The 14158-nt window shown below is 37.5% G+C and overlaps 1 protein-coding gene across 5 annotated transcripts in view; it reads left to right on the forward strand.

Annotated features, from left to right (window-relative positions):
- NF1 (neurofibromin 1) overlaps positions 1-14158 on the forward strand; it is a 246036-nt gene that overhangs the window by 47545 nt on the left and 184333 nt on the right. For all 5 annotated transcript variants that reach the window (XM_066263280.1, XM_066263276.1, XM_066263279.1 and 2 more), the window contains 3 exons: positions 978-1121; positions 2763-2846; positions 6931-7121. In XM_066263280.1, the coding sequence (XP_066119377.1) occupies positions 1119-1121; positions 2763-2846; positions 6931-7121 (278 nt within the window). In that variant the 5' untranslated portion in view covers positions 978-1118. The remainder of the gene's footprint in view (positions 1-977; positions 1122-2762; positions 2847-6930; positions 7122-14158) is intronic.

A 14158-nucleotide genomic window follows, 5' to 3' on the forward strand; every position in this document is an offset into this window, starting at 1 on the left:
GTAGCTTAACTCATTCACAGATGAAGGTAAATGTGGTCCCCTTAAAGGGTATTTTTTAAATGAGATTTATCTTTGTTCCTGGTTTGTTGTACCTGAGAGTGGTTATCTTACCTGATTCAGTCTTACTCTGTTTATTCTGATTTTTGAAAAATGTGCAGGCCCTGGCTGGTTGGCTCAGCAGTAGAGCATATTGGCCTGGCATGTGGAAGTCCTAGGTTTGATTCCCTGTTAGGGTACACAGGAGTAGTAATCATCTGCTTCTCTACCTCACTCCTCCTCCCGCAGCCATGGGTCAAATGGTTCGAGCAAAGTTGGCCCTTGTCACTGAGGATGGCTCCATGTCCTCCCCTCAGGCACCAGAATAGCTCTGTTACAGAGCAATGGAGTGGTGGCCTTAGATGGGCAGAGCATCGCCCTGGTAAAGGGCTTGCTGGGTGGATCCCGGTCAGGGTGCATGCAGGAGTCTGTCTCTCTGCCTCCCTGCCTCTCACTTAATAAAAAAGAAAGAAAGAAAGAAAGAAAGAAAGAAAGAAAGAAAGAAAAATGTGCCATTATTGACTGGAGGTATGGGGCATAGATTTTTTTTTTGTTTTTGTTAATGCCTCAGTTCAATGTATAAGGAAAAGGATTGTGTGCATTTTATTGCAGACATTCTCTGAAATAATTTTTAGCTGCAAGGAATTAGCCTATTTCTGTGAGTCATTCTTTCTTATATAGAACTGGGTAGGGATTTAATTTTGTAGATAGAGATTTATGACTTCCAGAAAGAGAGCTGCAAAAATTGAAATTTCCAAAGGGTTTTAGATTTGCTATAAAAGCTATTATATATAAAAAATTGGAACTTGAGATAGTAATATAGTTAACTGTGGTTGATGAAATTTTTCTAAAATCTTATGATTTTCATTGTGGAATGGAGTTCTTTTTATTCATTTTCAAATATAAGCTAACTTTTTGTTTGTTTGTTTGTTTGTTTTTAGCTTCCAATAAAAACAGGACAGCAAAACACACATACCAAAGTCAGTACCGAACACAACAAGGAATGTCTTATCAATATTTCCAAATACAAGTTTTCTTTGGTTATTAGCGGCCTCACTACAATCTTAAAGAATGTTAACAATATGGTAAGTAACTGGGTTACTACTCTGTTGGGGAGTTTACTTTGACTTGTTTTTTATTTAAAAAATTTGGAGTAGGATATTTTGAAGTACGGAAAGGCATTTGCTATAAACATTCATCTTACGTCACGGATCAGGACAGGTAACCTTTATACTCTCATTTTTGTTTTTGATTTTTTTTCCCCTTATATACTTCTCTTATTTGTGACTTTATTTCCTTCCCATTATTTTCCTGGAATTATGATTTCATATTGATTTTGTGTCATACATGAATTGACTATAGTAATCTGTTATAATTCCTTATCTTCTTATTTGAACATTTACATACCAAATTATCCCAGTCCTAAGTAGATGATAAATAAAATATGACCTTGTCCTAAAATTTGAGATTGCTTTTGTGAAAATACTGTTTTATATCTTTCTTCCTGTAGCTTGTGACAGACTCTATAGTAGTTAGAGAACTTGTTGCTGAAGTGTCCTCAAATAGCAATTTGACAGTTACTCTACTGTCAAAAGCTTACAATTGCTTCTTTCCCCCCATTTTATAAAATCTGTTTACATTTCCTAAACTCCAAGGTACTCCTACTGTTCTCTCTTTGTACCTTTGGACATATTTCTCCTTTCTCTTTCTGGTAATTCCTTCCTTTCTGTGAATCCCTATCTAAAATTTCCTTCATATTCATTTTAAATCAACTAATCTGGATATTTCTTGACAAAACTCAAAAAGCTCTGATTATCTTTAGTATTTATAATCACAATTGGTATTGAACTATGAAACTGACTTGTTGTAGATTGTGAAAATTAATCCTATTTTTATAGTCACATCATCTTTGGTGTGTTTTCTTTTTAAAAAACTGATTAGACAATACCCAAAACTTACAAAATTGATAAATTGGAGGTGTGAACAATCATTTGCCTTACAAAGAAATTTTCTTTTTATGGAAGAAAAGATTTTCTGAAAAAAGCAGGGCTTTTTATAAATATGTAAAGTGATTTACAGAAATACATTCAAGATTTTCTGGAGCTCTTCTGTTACACAGTGTGTGGGGCACAGTGGTAGGATTTTACTTAAATAATAAGTGGCTATGTTCCCAGTTACATCGAAAATATTTTAATATTTTGACCCTTTTTAAAACAAGAACAGTATTATGATACTGACATTCATTTAGTTCTTATTGAGTAAATTGAATTGTGGAAACCATAGTCTCTTGTTGGTAAACAGTGTAGTATTCAATTTAAGAATGATGAATACTTAAAATTCACTGTAGCTGGTATTATAGTGATTTTTGCTGTAAAAATTTAGACTTTGATTATTTTGTGGCACCAAGATATAGTTAAATGCTCCATTCAAGATTCTTGGGAAAGATCTAGATGTGTATATATATCCTACATATTTTTAAAGTACAAATCTAAGTATCTTTTACTGTTATAAGGCTAATGGCAGACTTTAATGAATGCCAGCAATTTTATTTGCTTGATAATTTATTTTGTGAGCATTAGTATAAAGTCAGAAATAGTAGAATTAAAAATCATATAATCTGGAAGACAATTTTTTTGATCCTTAGTCTCTCATTTTTCAGATGTGTTCTGTTTGGTAGAAGAGAGTAGTAACCAACTTTTAGTGTTCTGAATATCTTTTCTTCTTAGAGAATATTTGGAGAAGCTGCTGAAAAAAATTTATATCTCTCTCAGTTGATTATATTGGATACACTGGAAAAATGTCTTGCTGGGGTAAGTAAATCTATTCTTAAGTGGGCAGGTCTTGTGAATTTAATTTGATCTGATGTACCAAAGTATAGGTATACTTTGAGTTAATCCAGGATCAGAACAGTTGCATGGACTTTCTGTCTAAGACATGCGTATGAAATTTAAAACAGAGTAGATTGGGTGGCATGAACGAGTTTTCAAGAGAAAATTATTTTCTCATCTTTTGTAATTAGTTTAATTATACATTGAGCCACAAATATCTCAGGTTTGTTTTTTTTTTCTTTTCATTTTTCTGAAGCTGGAAACAGGGAGAGACAGTCAGACAGACACCCGCATGCGCCCGACCGGGATCCACCCTGCACGCCCACTAGGGGCGATGCTCTGCCCATCCTGGGCGTCGCCATGTTCCGACCAGAGCCACTCTAGCGCCTGAGGCAGAGGCCACAGAGCCATGCCCAGCGCCCGGGCCACCTTTGCTCCAATGGAGCCTTGGCCGCGGGAGGGGAAGAGAGAGACAGAGAGGAAAGCCCGGTGGAGGGGTGGAGAAGCAAATGGGCGCTTCTCCTGTGTGCCCTGGCCGGGAATCGAACCCGGGTCCTCTGCACGCTAGGCCGACGCTCTACCGCTGAGCCAACCGGCCAGGGCCTCAGGTTTTTTTAAGAAAAGATTTTATGAAAAAAGGCCACTATTTGATTTTATTAATTTCTTTAGCTATTGTTAGACCTGTAGCATTGCTTAACTTTGAAAGGATGTGATGCAAAAGATCAAGAGGAGTCTTGTTTCCCATTGTGAATATAATTTTAACATTTCACTTTTCAAGCTATATAAAAGCGATCTTAAAAATTAAAACTCTATTACTGATATATCCTACCTGAAGAACTCTTGTTATTTGTAAATATGAACATATAAAATAGACATATAGAGGATTAGTTGAGTACAAAATAGTTCTTCCTCAGGTGTCTTTATTTATTTTTTTCTCTTTTTTTTTTTTTTTTTTTCATTTTTCTGAAGCTGGAAATAGGGAGAGACAGTCAGACAGACTCCCGCATGCGCCCGACCGGGATCCACCCGGCACGCCCACCAGGGGCGAGGCTCTGCCCACCAGGGGGCGGTGCTCTGCCCATCCTGGGCGTCACCATGTTGCGACCAGAGCCACTCCAGCGCCTGGGGCAGAGGCCACAGAGCCATCCCCAGCGCCCGGGCCATCTTTGCTCCAATGGAGCCTCGGCTGCGGGAGGGGAAGAGAGAGACAGAGAGGGAAAGCGCGGCAGAGGAGTGGAGAAGCAAATGGGCGCTTCTCCTGTGTGCCCTGGCCGGGAATCGAACCCGGGTCCTCCGCACGCTAGGCCGACGCTCTACCGCTGACCTCAGGTGTCTTTAAATAGTTATCTTAGTGTATTTCAATCATGAGTTAACTGGAATTTTTTTCAAGAATATTTCTATTGTATAAAGCAAAGTGTTTCTATATTTCAATAGTGTGAATTCTTCCTGGGACATGGTAGAAGTTTATATAAATAAATAAATTTATAAATACCTCCCATTTTAAAGATTTGTCTATCAGTATATATTGGAGTCAAGTTATTCCTTATATTCTGTCTTCCTTTGGCACATTACTTGCTTTTATTAAGAATTACTTCTTTTTTCCATATATGTTACAATTGTCCTCTATAGTCAACCTAGATGGAAGGGACTTTGCTAAGGGAGGGCTGATTGTGTGGTGAGAAGAGAGGGAATGATCAGAAGTGTTTGGGAGGGGATATAGTAAGGAGTTGGGAAAAATAATTACATTCACACAACACTGTATCCTTAGGGAAGAGAAGTATTTAAGATTATAGGTCACAAAATGTAAGCATAATGTTTTAAAATTCTTTTATTGACCCTTGGCTATATTCCAGAATTGTGAGATAGTGTTTTTAAGTTTTTTACTTAAATTGAGAGTGAGCTAGTTCTGTTTTAGCTTGGTGCTTTCTATTAATTTGTGATGTGCTATTGTTCCTTTGTAAAATTGAATAAAAGAGCAAAGAGGTTGTTAAATAGGATGGTGGCATTGTGAAGGTAGATAATTTTTTAACTTCTGAATCAACTCTTTGTAGTAGACATATTGCTTTGATTATATGTACCTGTATATCAGCTACTTCCATGTTTGAATGCGGGGAGGATGGTTTATGGCCTCTCTTAGTTCTACAGCTTTGCTCTGTTAACATTTATAATTGAGAGGTAATAATAAATGCTTTGGAGATATTATTGGCCTCTGTTAATTTAATACTCTTTCAAAATAGCCTAATTAAAATTCTAATAAGTGGGCATAGTGTAACTTGTATTACACATAAAATGTCACCTTGCTCTGCTCTATGATTGAAAATATGTATGTTTTTAAAAATTAAACTGACAATTTTATGATTTAAGAAATGATACAGTTCAAATTATTGAACAATTGTGTTTTATTCATAAAATCAGTGATTTTATGATTGTCTTGATTTTTGCTTTTAACTCAAAGTAAGTTGAGGGAATTTGAGATGAACTGAGCCTACAAGTACATGCTTATCATATAAGTAATTGAAATAGCTAATGAAAGGGAACAAATATTTATTATCTTATTAAAAGTAAAATTTTACAGAGTTTTGAGGAATCTTAAATATTTGTTTCTGTATATATGACCATTATTCAAAAGAATAAACATTTATACAATTTTTATTTGTTTATAGTTGGAGTCATTTTCAACATCTGTATTGTTTGGTTAGCCTATAAATGAGGAATAGGTCTTGTGACTCAAATTTTGTACTTTTTGGTATCATCTATTTATTTACTGTCCATATATTTCAGTGCACGTATTTGAATCTGAAATCACATGGGTTGTAATTACAGTATGGAGCATAGCACACAATTATGAAAATTTTGTTCTGTTATTATGCTTGGCATCATCAAAATTATCTTTGGTACATAGATACTAAAACTGTTAGGTGAAATATTGATTGGAACAGTATAGCTGCAAGATAGTTTATCCATTGATTGTTTTGTTAATTGTAAAGTAGAGATTTATATTCTAAAGTAGAGATACATTTTACAAAGTAGAGATTTCCATGTTAACACTGAAGTTACAAACAGTGTCATTTACAGTGAGGTTAACTGGCATTAAGTACTCCTGATATGATGTAATATGAATTACCTGAAGTGTTTAATACCTGAATGTAATCAGACCTAGGTTTAGGCTTCCCACCTTACAGAAAATACAGTAGCTAGAATATAACAAGTTAAGTTACACCACTAAAATAAGTCAATAATATGGAATATTTACTAAGGCAACTGGACCATTTAGAGAAACTGTCAATGTTATGGAAAATAAAGATGATATATATGAGGAGGGAAATAGTTTTAAAATAAAGAGACTAAAGGAACATAGCAATCCTGCTGTATGTAAGCTGTGAACCTTTTTTGAAGTTATGAAAGACATTTTGGGGGCAGTTGGGGAAATGTACAGAATGGGTGTTAGCTGATACAAGGGAATTGTTTATTTTTCCTTGGCGTGAAGATTGATTGAAGTTATATTGCAGAATGTCCTTATTTTAAGAGGTGCTGAAGTATGTATGGTTGAAACATTATACTTGTAACTTACTTTGAAATGGTTCAGACAAAACAAAAATTATTTCTAATAAATACTATTTATCTGTTTTGGTCAGACTGCTCAAATGCAGGTGTGATTGTCCATCCAGGAAATTATTTGTCTGTTGGAAACAGATGACACAATGCCTTCACTAAAGAATATGAGTAATGATTATTTAGAACTCGCAACAAACTGTGGATTCCCAGGAGGGGGGGGAGAGAAGGGCTTATGTAGGGATTTGATGAACAAGGACAGGCAGGAGTGGGTGTGGGGGCTGGGCTTTTATTGTGGTGAAGAAGCAAAAGGTGGAACCATTCTCTTTATTAGACTAACTGTAGATAGAGCAGACATGATGAAATATGAACTATTGAATCTAGGTGATTAGTGTATATATGGTTGTTCATTAATCTATTTCAACTCTTAGGTGTATTTGAAAATTTTTATCATAGAAATATTTATATGTAAATTTAAAAAAGTTTTAGGATTATGTGATTATTTCTATTTTAGCAACCAAAGGACACAATGAGATTAGATGAAACAATGCTGGTCAAACAGTTGCTGCCAGAAATCTGCCATTTTCTTCACACCTGTCGTGAAGGAAACCAACATGCAGCTGAACTTCGGAATTCTGCCTCTGGGGTTTTATTTTCTCTCAGCTGTAACAACTTCAATGCAGTCTTTAGTCGCATTTCTACAAGGTCAGTGTATAAATTTACATAGGACTGTTGTAAGTAATATATATTTTTGAAGTTTTTCTTTAATCTATATAAAAATTAAAGGTGACAGAAATGAGTTTGACCTGGGCTTTTGTAGAAATTTTATGCATTGATTTCTTTGAAATTGTGGTAGTGGTTTGTACAATTAAATATAAGTACTGTTATAAAATCGGAACTCTCAATTTTAGGAAATATCACCCATAAATAAGCTTTTTTTTTTTTTCCTAAATACTAGGTATAAATTTTTGACTTTTTAACATATTATTCCTTTAAATGAAATTAGCCTATCAGAGAAAATAATTGATAAGAGTAGTCAGAATTCTCAAGGGTTGTACAGCTCTGCTCCTTATCATAAGATCCTGAATTACCAAAAAAAACCTCAAAACAAAAATCCCCCGAAAAACAAAAAAATACCAGAAATATGGAAACAAAAGGAAGTGAATAATTGACAAATAGAAATCTGCAAAAAGTGGACTGTGTTTTAAGTATATGAACTGTAAAAATTCTCATTTGTTGGGCATTTTTATAGTATATACTGTGCTGTTTTATCTTCTTAGTATCTTTGAAATGTATGTGATACTTCCCCCGTTTTACAGGTAAACAAACTAGCACCCAAAGAAGTAATCAAGGTGATTTGCCAAAGTGGAGGACCCAAAATTTCTAAGACAGACTGGTTTCACTGTCTATTAGTTTTACTATACCAGGTTTGCTGCTTCCCTATACTTCTGTTTTAACCACAATTTGATGACATTTCTTCTGTATATGTACTGCTGAAGCAAGCACAATGACATTTCTTTTGTAATACATGCTGCTTTGCTTTAAAATTGTACAATAAATATAATTTAAGCTTTTACTGATAATTAAAAATCATCATGTGATCATCAGTTGTGGTATGCTACAGATGGAGAAATTGGTATAGATGGTGCTTAATGAATAGACTTATAACTGACAGCAGCCAGAAACTCTGGCACTTCCTTTCATGCATATAACTTGCCTTTCTCACGTAAGTAGAATCAAATGGGTCCTTAATTATGACCCAGTAGGAAATATAACATGAATCACTTCTTAGTGATTCAGTGAATCAAAGAATAATACTAGAGAAAACAATTCTCTTTGCTTATTGGAACCTACATCTTTTGACTTGTTTATATTGTGTGAACAGTGGACCTGTATTAGTCAGATTTGTTTATTCTTCTGTTGTTTTCCAATAGGTGTAAATGAGAACATGCATCATCATTTGAGAATTTGTGCTGTGGTATTTGGAGGAATTCGCTAACTTCAAAAACCTGCCATCTCTTAAATAAAAAGCGACATTTCAATAATCATGATGCTAGACATTACTATTCTTTAACCACTCATGCCTGGTGCAAGGAAAATTAAAATTTTATTTAATGGTACAATATGATTAATAATGTTTGGTAATGTTTATACAATATACAGAGTCTTCATGAAATCTTTTGAGTGATGACATTTTATATTGGAGGAATAATACACTGATTAAAGCAGGAAGGTAACCAACACCTAGGGAATAGGAGGCACAAAAGTTACAAAAAACAGCCCTGGGTTGGTGGGTAGCTCAGTTGGTTGGAGTGTCATCTGGATAAGCCAAGATTGTGGGTTTGATTCCTGGTCAGGGAACATAATAGAATCAAACAGTAGCTTGCCTGGTGGTGGTGCAATGGATAAAGCATCGACCTGAACACTGAGGTAACCAGTTGGAAGCCCTGAGGTCACTGCCTTGAGTCGGAGAATGGTCCACATGATCCCAAAGCTCACTTGCTTGAGCCCAAAAGTTGCTTGCATGAAAAGCTCAAGGTTGTTGGCTTAAGCAAGGAGACGTTGGCTCACCCTAATCAAGGCACATGCAAGAAGCAATCAACGTACAACTAAAGTGAAAGCAACTCCAAGCTGATGCTTCTCATCTCTCCTCTCTCTCTCTCTCAAAAAAAAAAAAAGAATCAACTAGTAGATACATAAATAAGTGGAACAACAAATCGATGTTTCTCTTTCTCCTCCCTTCCCTCTCCCCCTCTCTCCTTTCCTCTCTTTCTACAAAACAAAACAAAACCCCTTCTTTGTTTAGATGACTAAACCAGCCTTACTATTTGAAATAATCTTACACTGAAGGTAGAAGATGATCAAAAATCAAAAGAATACCATGTTTTTTAGTCTATCCAAATATGAGTTATTTATAAAACAGCAAATATGTAGATTTTAAAAACAATATAACACACAAAAAATAGATTTTTTTACACTAATGTAAAAAAAAGAAATTAAAGTTTTCTTCCTTTTTTCAGTAACAACTACAGACATCAGCTTTTCAAAAGATGGCATTTGCTAATCTTTTGAATAGTGCTTTCTAATGAGTATGCCTCATTAGAGGCATAGAATTGAATCACTGATTTTCAGAAACTATAGAGAGAGATATGGTACAAAAGTACAAATACTACATGAATTTATTCACAATATTAACTCAGATTATAACCATTTTAGTTTAAAATTGACATCACATTAAACCTTCAGTTGCTAAAAATGAAATCAATCATATTCTCAAATTCTTACACTTGCTTTGGCCTACAGGTGTATAGCTAACATTAAAATTAAGCACACTAAAGCTTAACAGGATAAGAAAAGTTTAGCAGTTTCTCACACTGGGAATAGAAAGTTCCTCAACACTTAAACAAATATGCTAAAAATTCCACAGCTGATGCAAAGAGCCTAGAAATATGAGATGTGACTCCTTAGGAAACACAACTTAATAAATCTGAAAAGCTGGTTCTTATGGTTGTGAAAAATGGAAAGTTTAACTCCTCTTATAATCAGTTATTTCCATAAGGAAAGGGGTATTTTGTGAAGTTTAAATGTCATTTCTGAAGCAGAGAAACCAAAGAGTGGTTTGAACAAAAGAAGTGAAGTAGAAAACCTGTCAATAAAACATCTAGAAAGACCAGGTAAACTGAACAACAGAAAGATATTTAAAATGTATAGTAATAAAGTGAAACAAACAGCACTCACCAATTCATGCATCCGGGTCCAGAATTGAAGAGGAAGGTGAAAACCAGAGATGGTTTTGAAGGCAACACAGGAATGGTGGGAATGGTTAGATATTTTTCTTCTCTTAAGCCAGGTGTTTAGGCTAACATCACATGGGACTGTATACAAGGTCTTGTACACTCATAATGCAGGGAGTACTGGGGCCTTGTATAAAACATGACTAGAAAGAGCTATGTACTCCCTCCAAAAAGAGAGAGTCAGAACAAGAAATAAAGGAATCAAGTGGAGTGAAGGAGGGAGGAAAAGGAGAGAGAAAAGTAGGGAAGGAGAGAATAGGGAAAGGAGAGAGGGAGGGAAGGAAAAGAAATAACTACCAGCACAAGAATTTTGTCTGCTTTGCCTAAGCTTAGGGTAGGGAAAATGTTGCCCAGGGCTATTACCTTATATTAGATTTTGTGGTCCACATTTATACTATCCATACAATCTGGGGCTCAGAAATTAAAAAATATGTCCAGAATTGGGCACCTGGCAAATGCAAATGCAGATCTATCACTAGGACACTCCTACAGCCCCAAACTATAAGAGATTCCCAAAGAAAATACAAACTGAACTAGAGATGAATTTGCAATCAGTTTACAAAAGAAGTAACTTCCAGTCAAGATGGCGGCCATAGGTAAACAGTACTCGAATCCCCCCACAACCACATCAAAATTGAAACTAAGCTACAGAACAACCATCATTTAGAACTGCCTGAAATCTGGCTGAATGGAAGTCCTACAACTAGGGATTTAAAGAAGTCACATGGAGACCGGTCAGAGGGGCAGAAACACTCCATACCCAGAGATGGTGGTTTGGTTTAAAGTCGGCAGGGATATCTTGATTTCTTGGCTGCAGAGGTTCCCCTAAGGAACAAGGGGTCCCTGCCCCACACCAGGCCTCCTAGAAGGGTTCCAGAGCCAGGAAGACAAGTCCTCATAACTTCTGGCTATAAAAACCATTGGTATTATGTCTGAGTGAGATGGAGAACTTCAGGAGTTCCAGGTGTTCCTCTTAAAGGGCCCACACACAGACTTAGTTGGACTTACTGTCTCTGCTTCAGCACTGGGGCAGCAGCTCAAAAGGAACCAGGGATATAAGGGGAGGGATTGATTGGCATCAGGGCAAGTGCTGGGGGGGGCAGTTTTCTGCTAGTTAAAAGTGCTGGCAGAGGCTCTTGTTCCTTTTCTGAGCCCTTCCCTCACAGAGCCAGCAGGTGAGCACCTTTTCTGAGTCTCCATTAACCTGGCTCACACCGTTTGCATCACGCAGTTGATTCCCTGAGATCCTGCCCCACCCAACTTATGGGCCCACCCAAGTCCTTTCTAGTGGCTTCTCCATACTAACGGCTTCTCTTGTCTCATTCTTTGGACTTCCCTAAAATCTCTCAAACAAGCAGCATTGGATCTCTTGCATACCCTGTATTTCTTCCTAAGTGACTCCTGGCCTGGCACTAGTGGCAGCTGGCCTTAGTTCACAGCTTGGCCTCTTCTGGGCACCCCCATGCCCAGAACAAGTAGCAGCCATCTGCAGATCACTCTGTAGCTCATGCTGGGTGGCCTCAAGTGGGGTATTAGGGGTGGCTGGCCTTGCACCACTGGGAAGTCTCAGAGTCAGTGCACCTGTGGTCAGCTTCAGACCATGCGCGATTACAACCCTACCACCTCCACAAGTGACACACCCAAGAGGCTGACAGTAAGCATCAGAGCCTCACTGAAGCAAGTCCTACTTTATAGGGTTGATTCTTCCTGCACAGCAGCTCCTCTGCAGTAGTTGCAGCTAGTCCTCGCAGCTGATTAGCCTTGGGGTCCGTATCTCGCTGTGACTCCAACACCAGTCAAGGCTCAGTTACAACAGGACAGTGCACATAGCCCACACAGTGACGCATCTGGAGCGCCCTGCTCAGATGACTGGGGAAACCGTGCCATGTGCCCTACAGGACACCTATTGTACAAGGCCATTCTGCCAAGCTTGGGAGACATAGCAGCTCTACTTAATACACAGAAACAAATATAAGATAGCAGAGACCAAGAAACGTCCTCAATGAAAGAACAGGAGAAATTTTTAGAAAAAGTTCTGAACAAAATGGAGGCAAGCAAATGATCAGATACAGAGTTCACAACATTGGTTATAAGGATGGATGCTCAAGGAACTTAGGACATAGAAATCATGAAAGGGAACCAGTCAAAAATGAAGGACACACTAACTGAAATGAACAATTTATAGGGAATCAGCAGTAAATGATGAAGTAAAGCAGAGAATGAAAACCGATTTGGGATATAAGGGAGCAAAAAACATCCAATCAGAACAGCAAAAAGAAAAATTATCCAAAAGGAGGAATGTGTAAAGCCTCCAGGAGGACCACTTCAAGTGTACCAGCATTCACATCATGGGGGGTGCCAAGTAGAAGAGAGAGAGCAGAAATTGAAAACCTGTTTGAAATAAATGACAGAAAACCACCCTAACCTCATGAAGGAAATAGACTATACAAATCCAGGAAGCGCACAGTCCCAAACAAAATGAACCCAAAGAGGCCCACACCAAGATACATCATAATCCAAAAGGTTAAAGATAAAATCTTAAAAGCAGCAAGAGAAAAGAGGTTAGATACCCACATGGGAGCTCCCATACAACTGTCAGCTCATTTCTGAACAGAAACTGCAGGCCAGAAGGGAGGGGCAAGAAATATTCAAAGTGATAAAAAGCAAGGACCTATAACAGATTATTCAACCAGAAAAGCTGTCATTTGGAATTAGAGTATACATAAAGAGCTTCCCAGACAAAAGCTGAAAGAGTTCATCACCATGAAATGTTAAAAGGTCTTTAAGAAGATAAAGAAGAAGAAAAGGTAAATGGGAACAATAAAATGGCAATGAATACATAGTCTATCAATAGTTGAATCTAAAAAACAAACTAAATGAACTAGCAAATCAGAAACAGACTCCTGGATGTGACGCTTGGGTTCAGGGCTCCTTTAAATCCAGAGCCCCTTTAAAACTCAAATTCCCCTCATCCAACCTCCCCCACCCCTTCTGCCACTTCCCTCACAAAGCCTTTGGTTCTGAGAAATGTCCTTGGGACAAGGCTATCAGGAGGGCCCTGAGGGTTGGAAAAGGGAGACAGTCTGTGACCAAGGCTACAACCCAGGATGTGCTAGTCTGGGCATGTCCAGGTGCAGTAAACGCCATGCCAGCAAATGCCTGCAGCAAACCCTATATCAAACACCCCCTTCCTGCAGCTTGGGCTAATGCCACTAGGGTCTCAGTCCCTCTGTTTTGCAGATGCATAAATAAACTTACAGAACTCATCAGGCCTGTAAGTGCCTCCTTCTGCCAGCCTAACAATAGATAGAACATTTTGATAGTGGCCAGATGGGAGCGGGGTTGTGGGAATGGGTGAAAAAGGTGAAGGGGTTAAGAAGTACAAATTGGTTATTACAGAATATACTCAATAATAGTCTAATAAGTATGTATGGTGCCAGGTGGGTACCTACAAATATATGAGATCATTTAACAACCTTTTTTTTCTTAGTCAAACTTAAAACTAATACATAAGTTCTAAATTTTTTAATTGAATTTATTAGGGTGACTTTGGTTAATTATACAGGTTTCGGGTGCACAATTCTATAAGACATCATCTGTATATTGTATTGTGTTTCACTATCCCAAGTTAAGTTTGAAATGATTAGAGGCATATAAGAAGAAATTAAAAATGATTAAAAAGAATGAGAAACCATAAAAATCCCAGCAAATTTCTAAACAACTTAAATAGAATTATTTATTTATTTATTTATTTTTATTTTTTTTGTATTTTTCTGAAGCTGGAAATGGGGAGAGACAGTCAGACAGACTCCCGCATGCGCCCGACCGGGATCCACCCGGCACACCCACCAGGGGCGATGCTCTGCCCCTCCGGGGCGTCGCTCTGCTGCGACCAGAGCCACTCTAGCGCCTGGGGCAGAGGTCAAGGAGCCATCCCCAGCGCCCGGG

This window comes from Saccopteryx bilineata, chromosome 2 (genome assembly GCF_036850765.1).
Source record: "Saccopteryx bilineata isolate mSacBil1 chromosome 2, mSacBil1_pri_phased_curated, whole genome shotgun sequence".
Lineage (NCBI taxonomy): Eukaryota > Metazoa > Chordata > Mammalia > Chiroptera > Emballonuridae > Saccopteryx > Saccopteryx bilineata.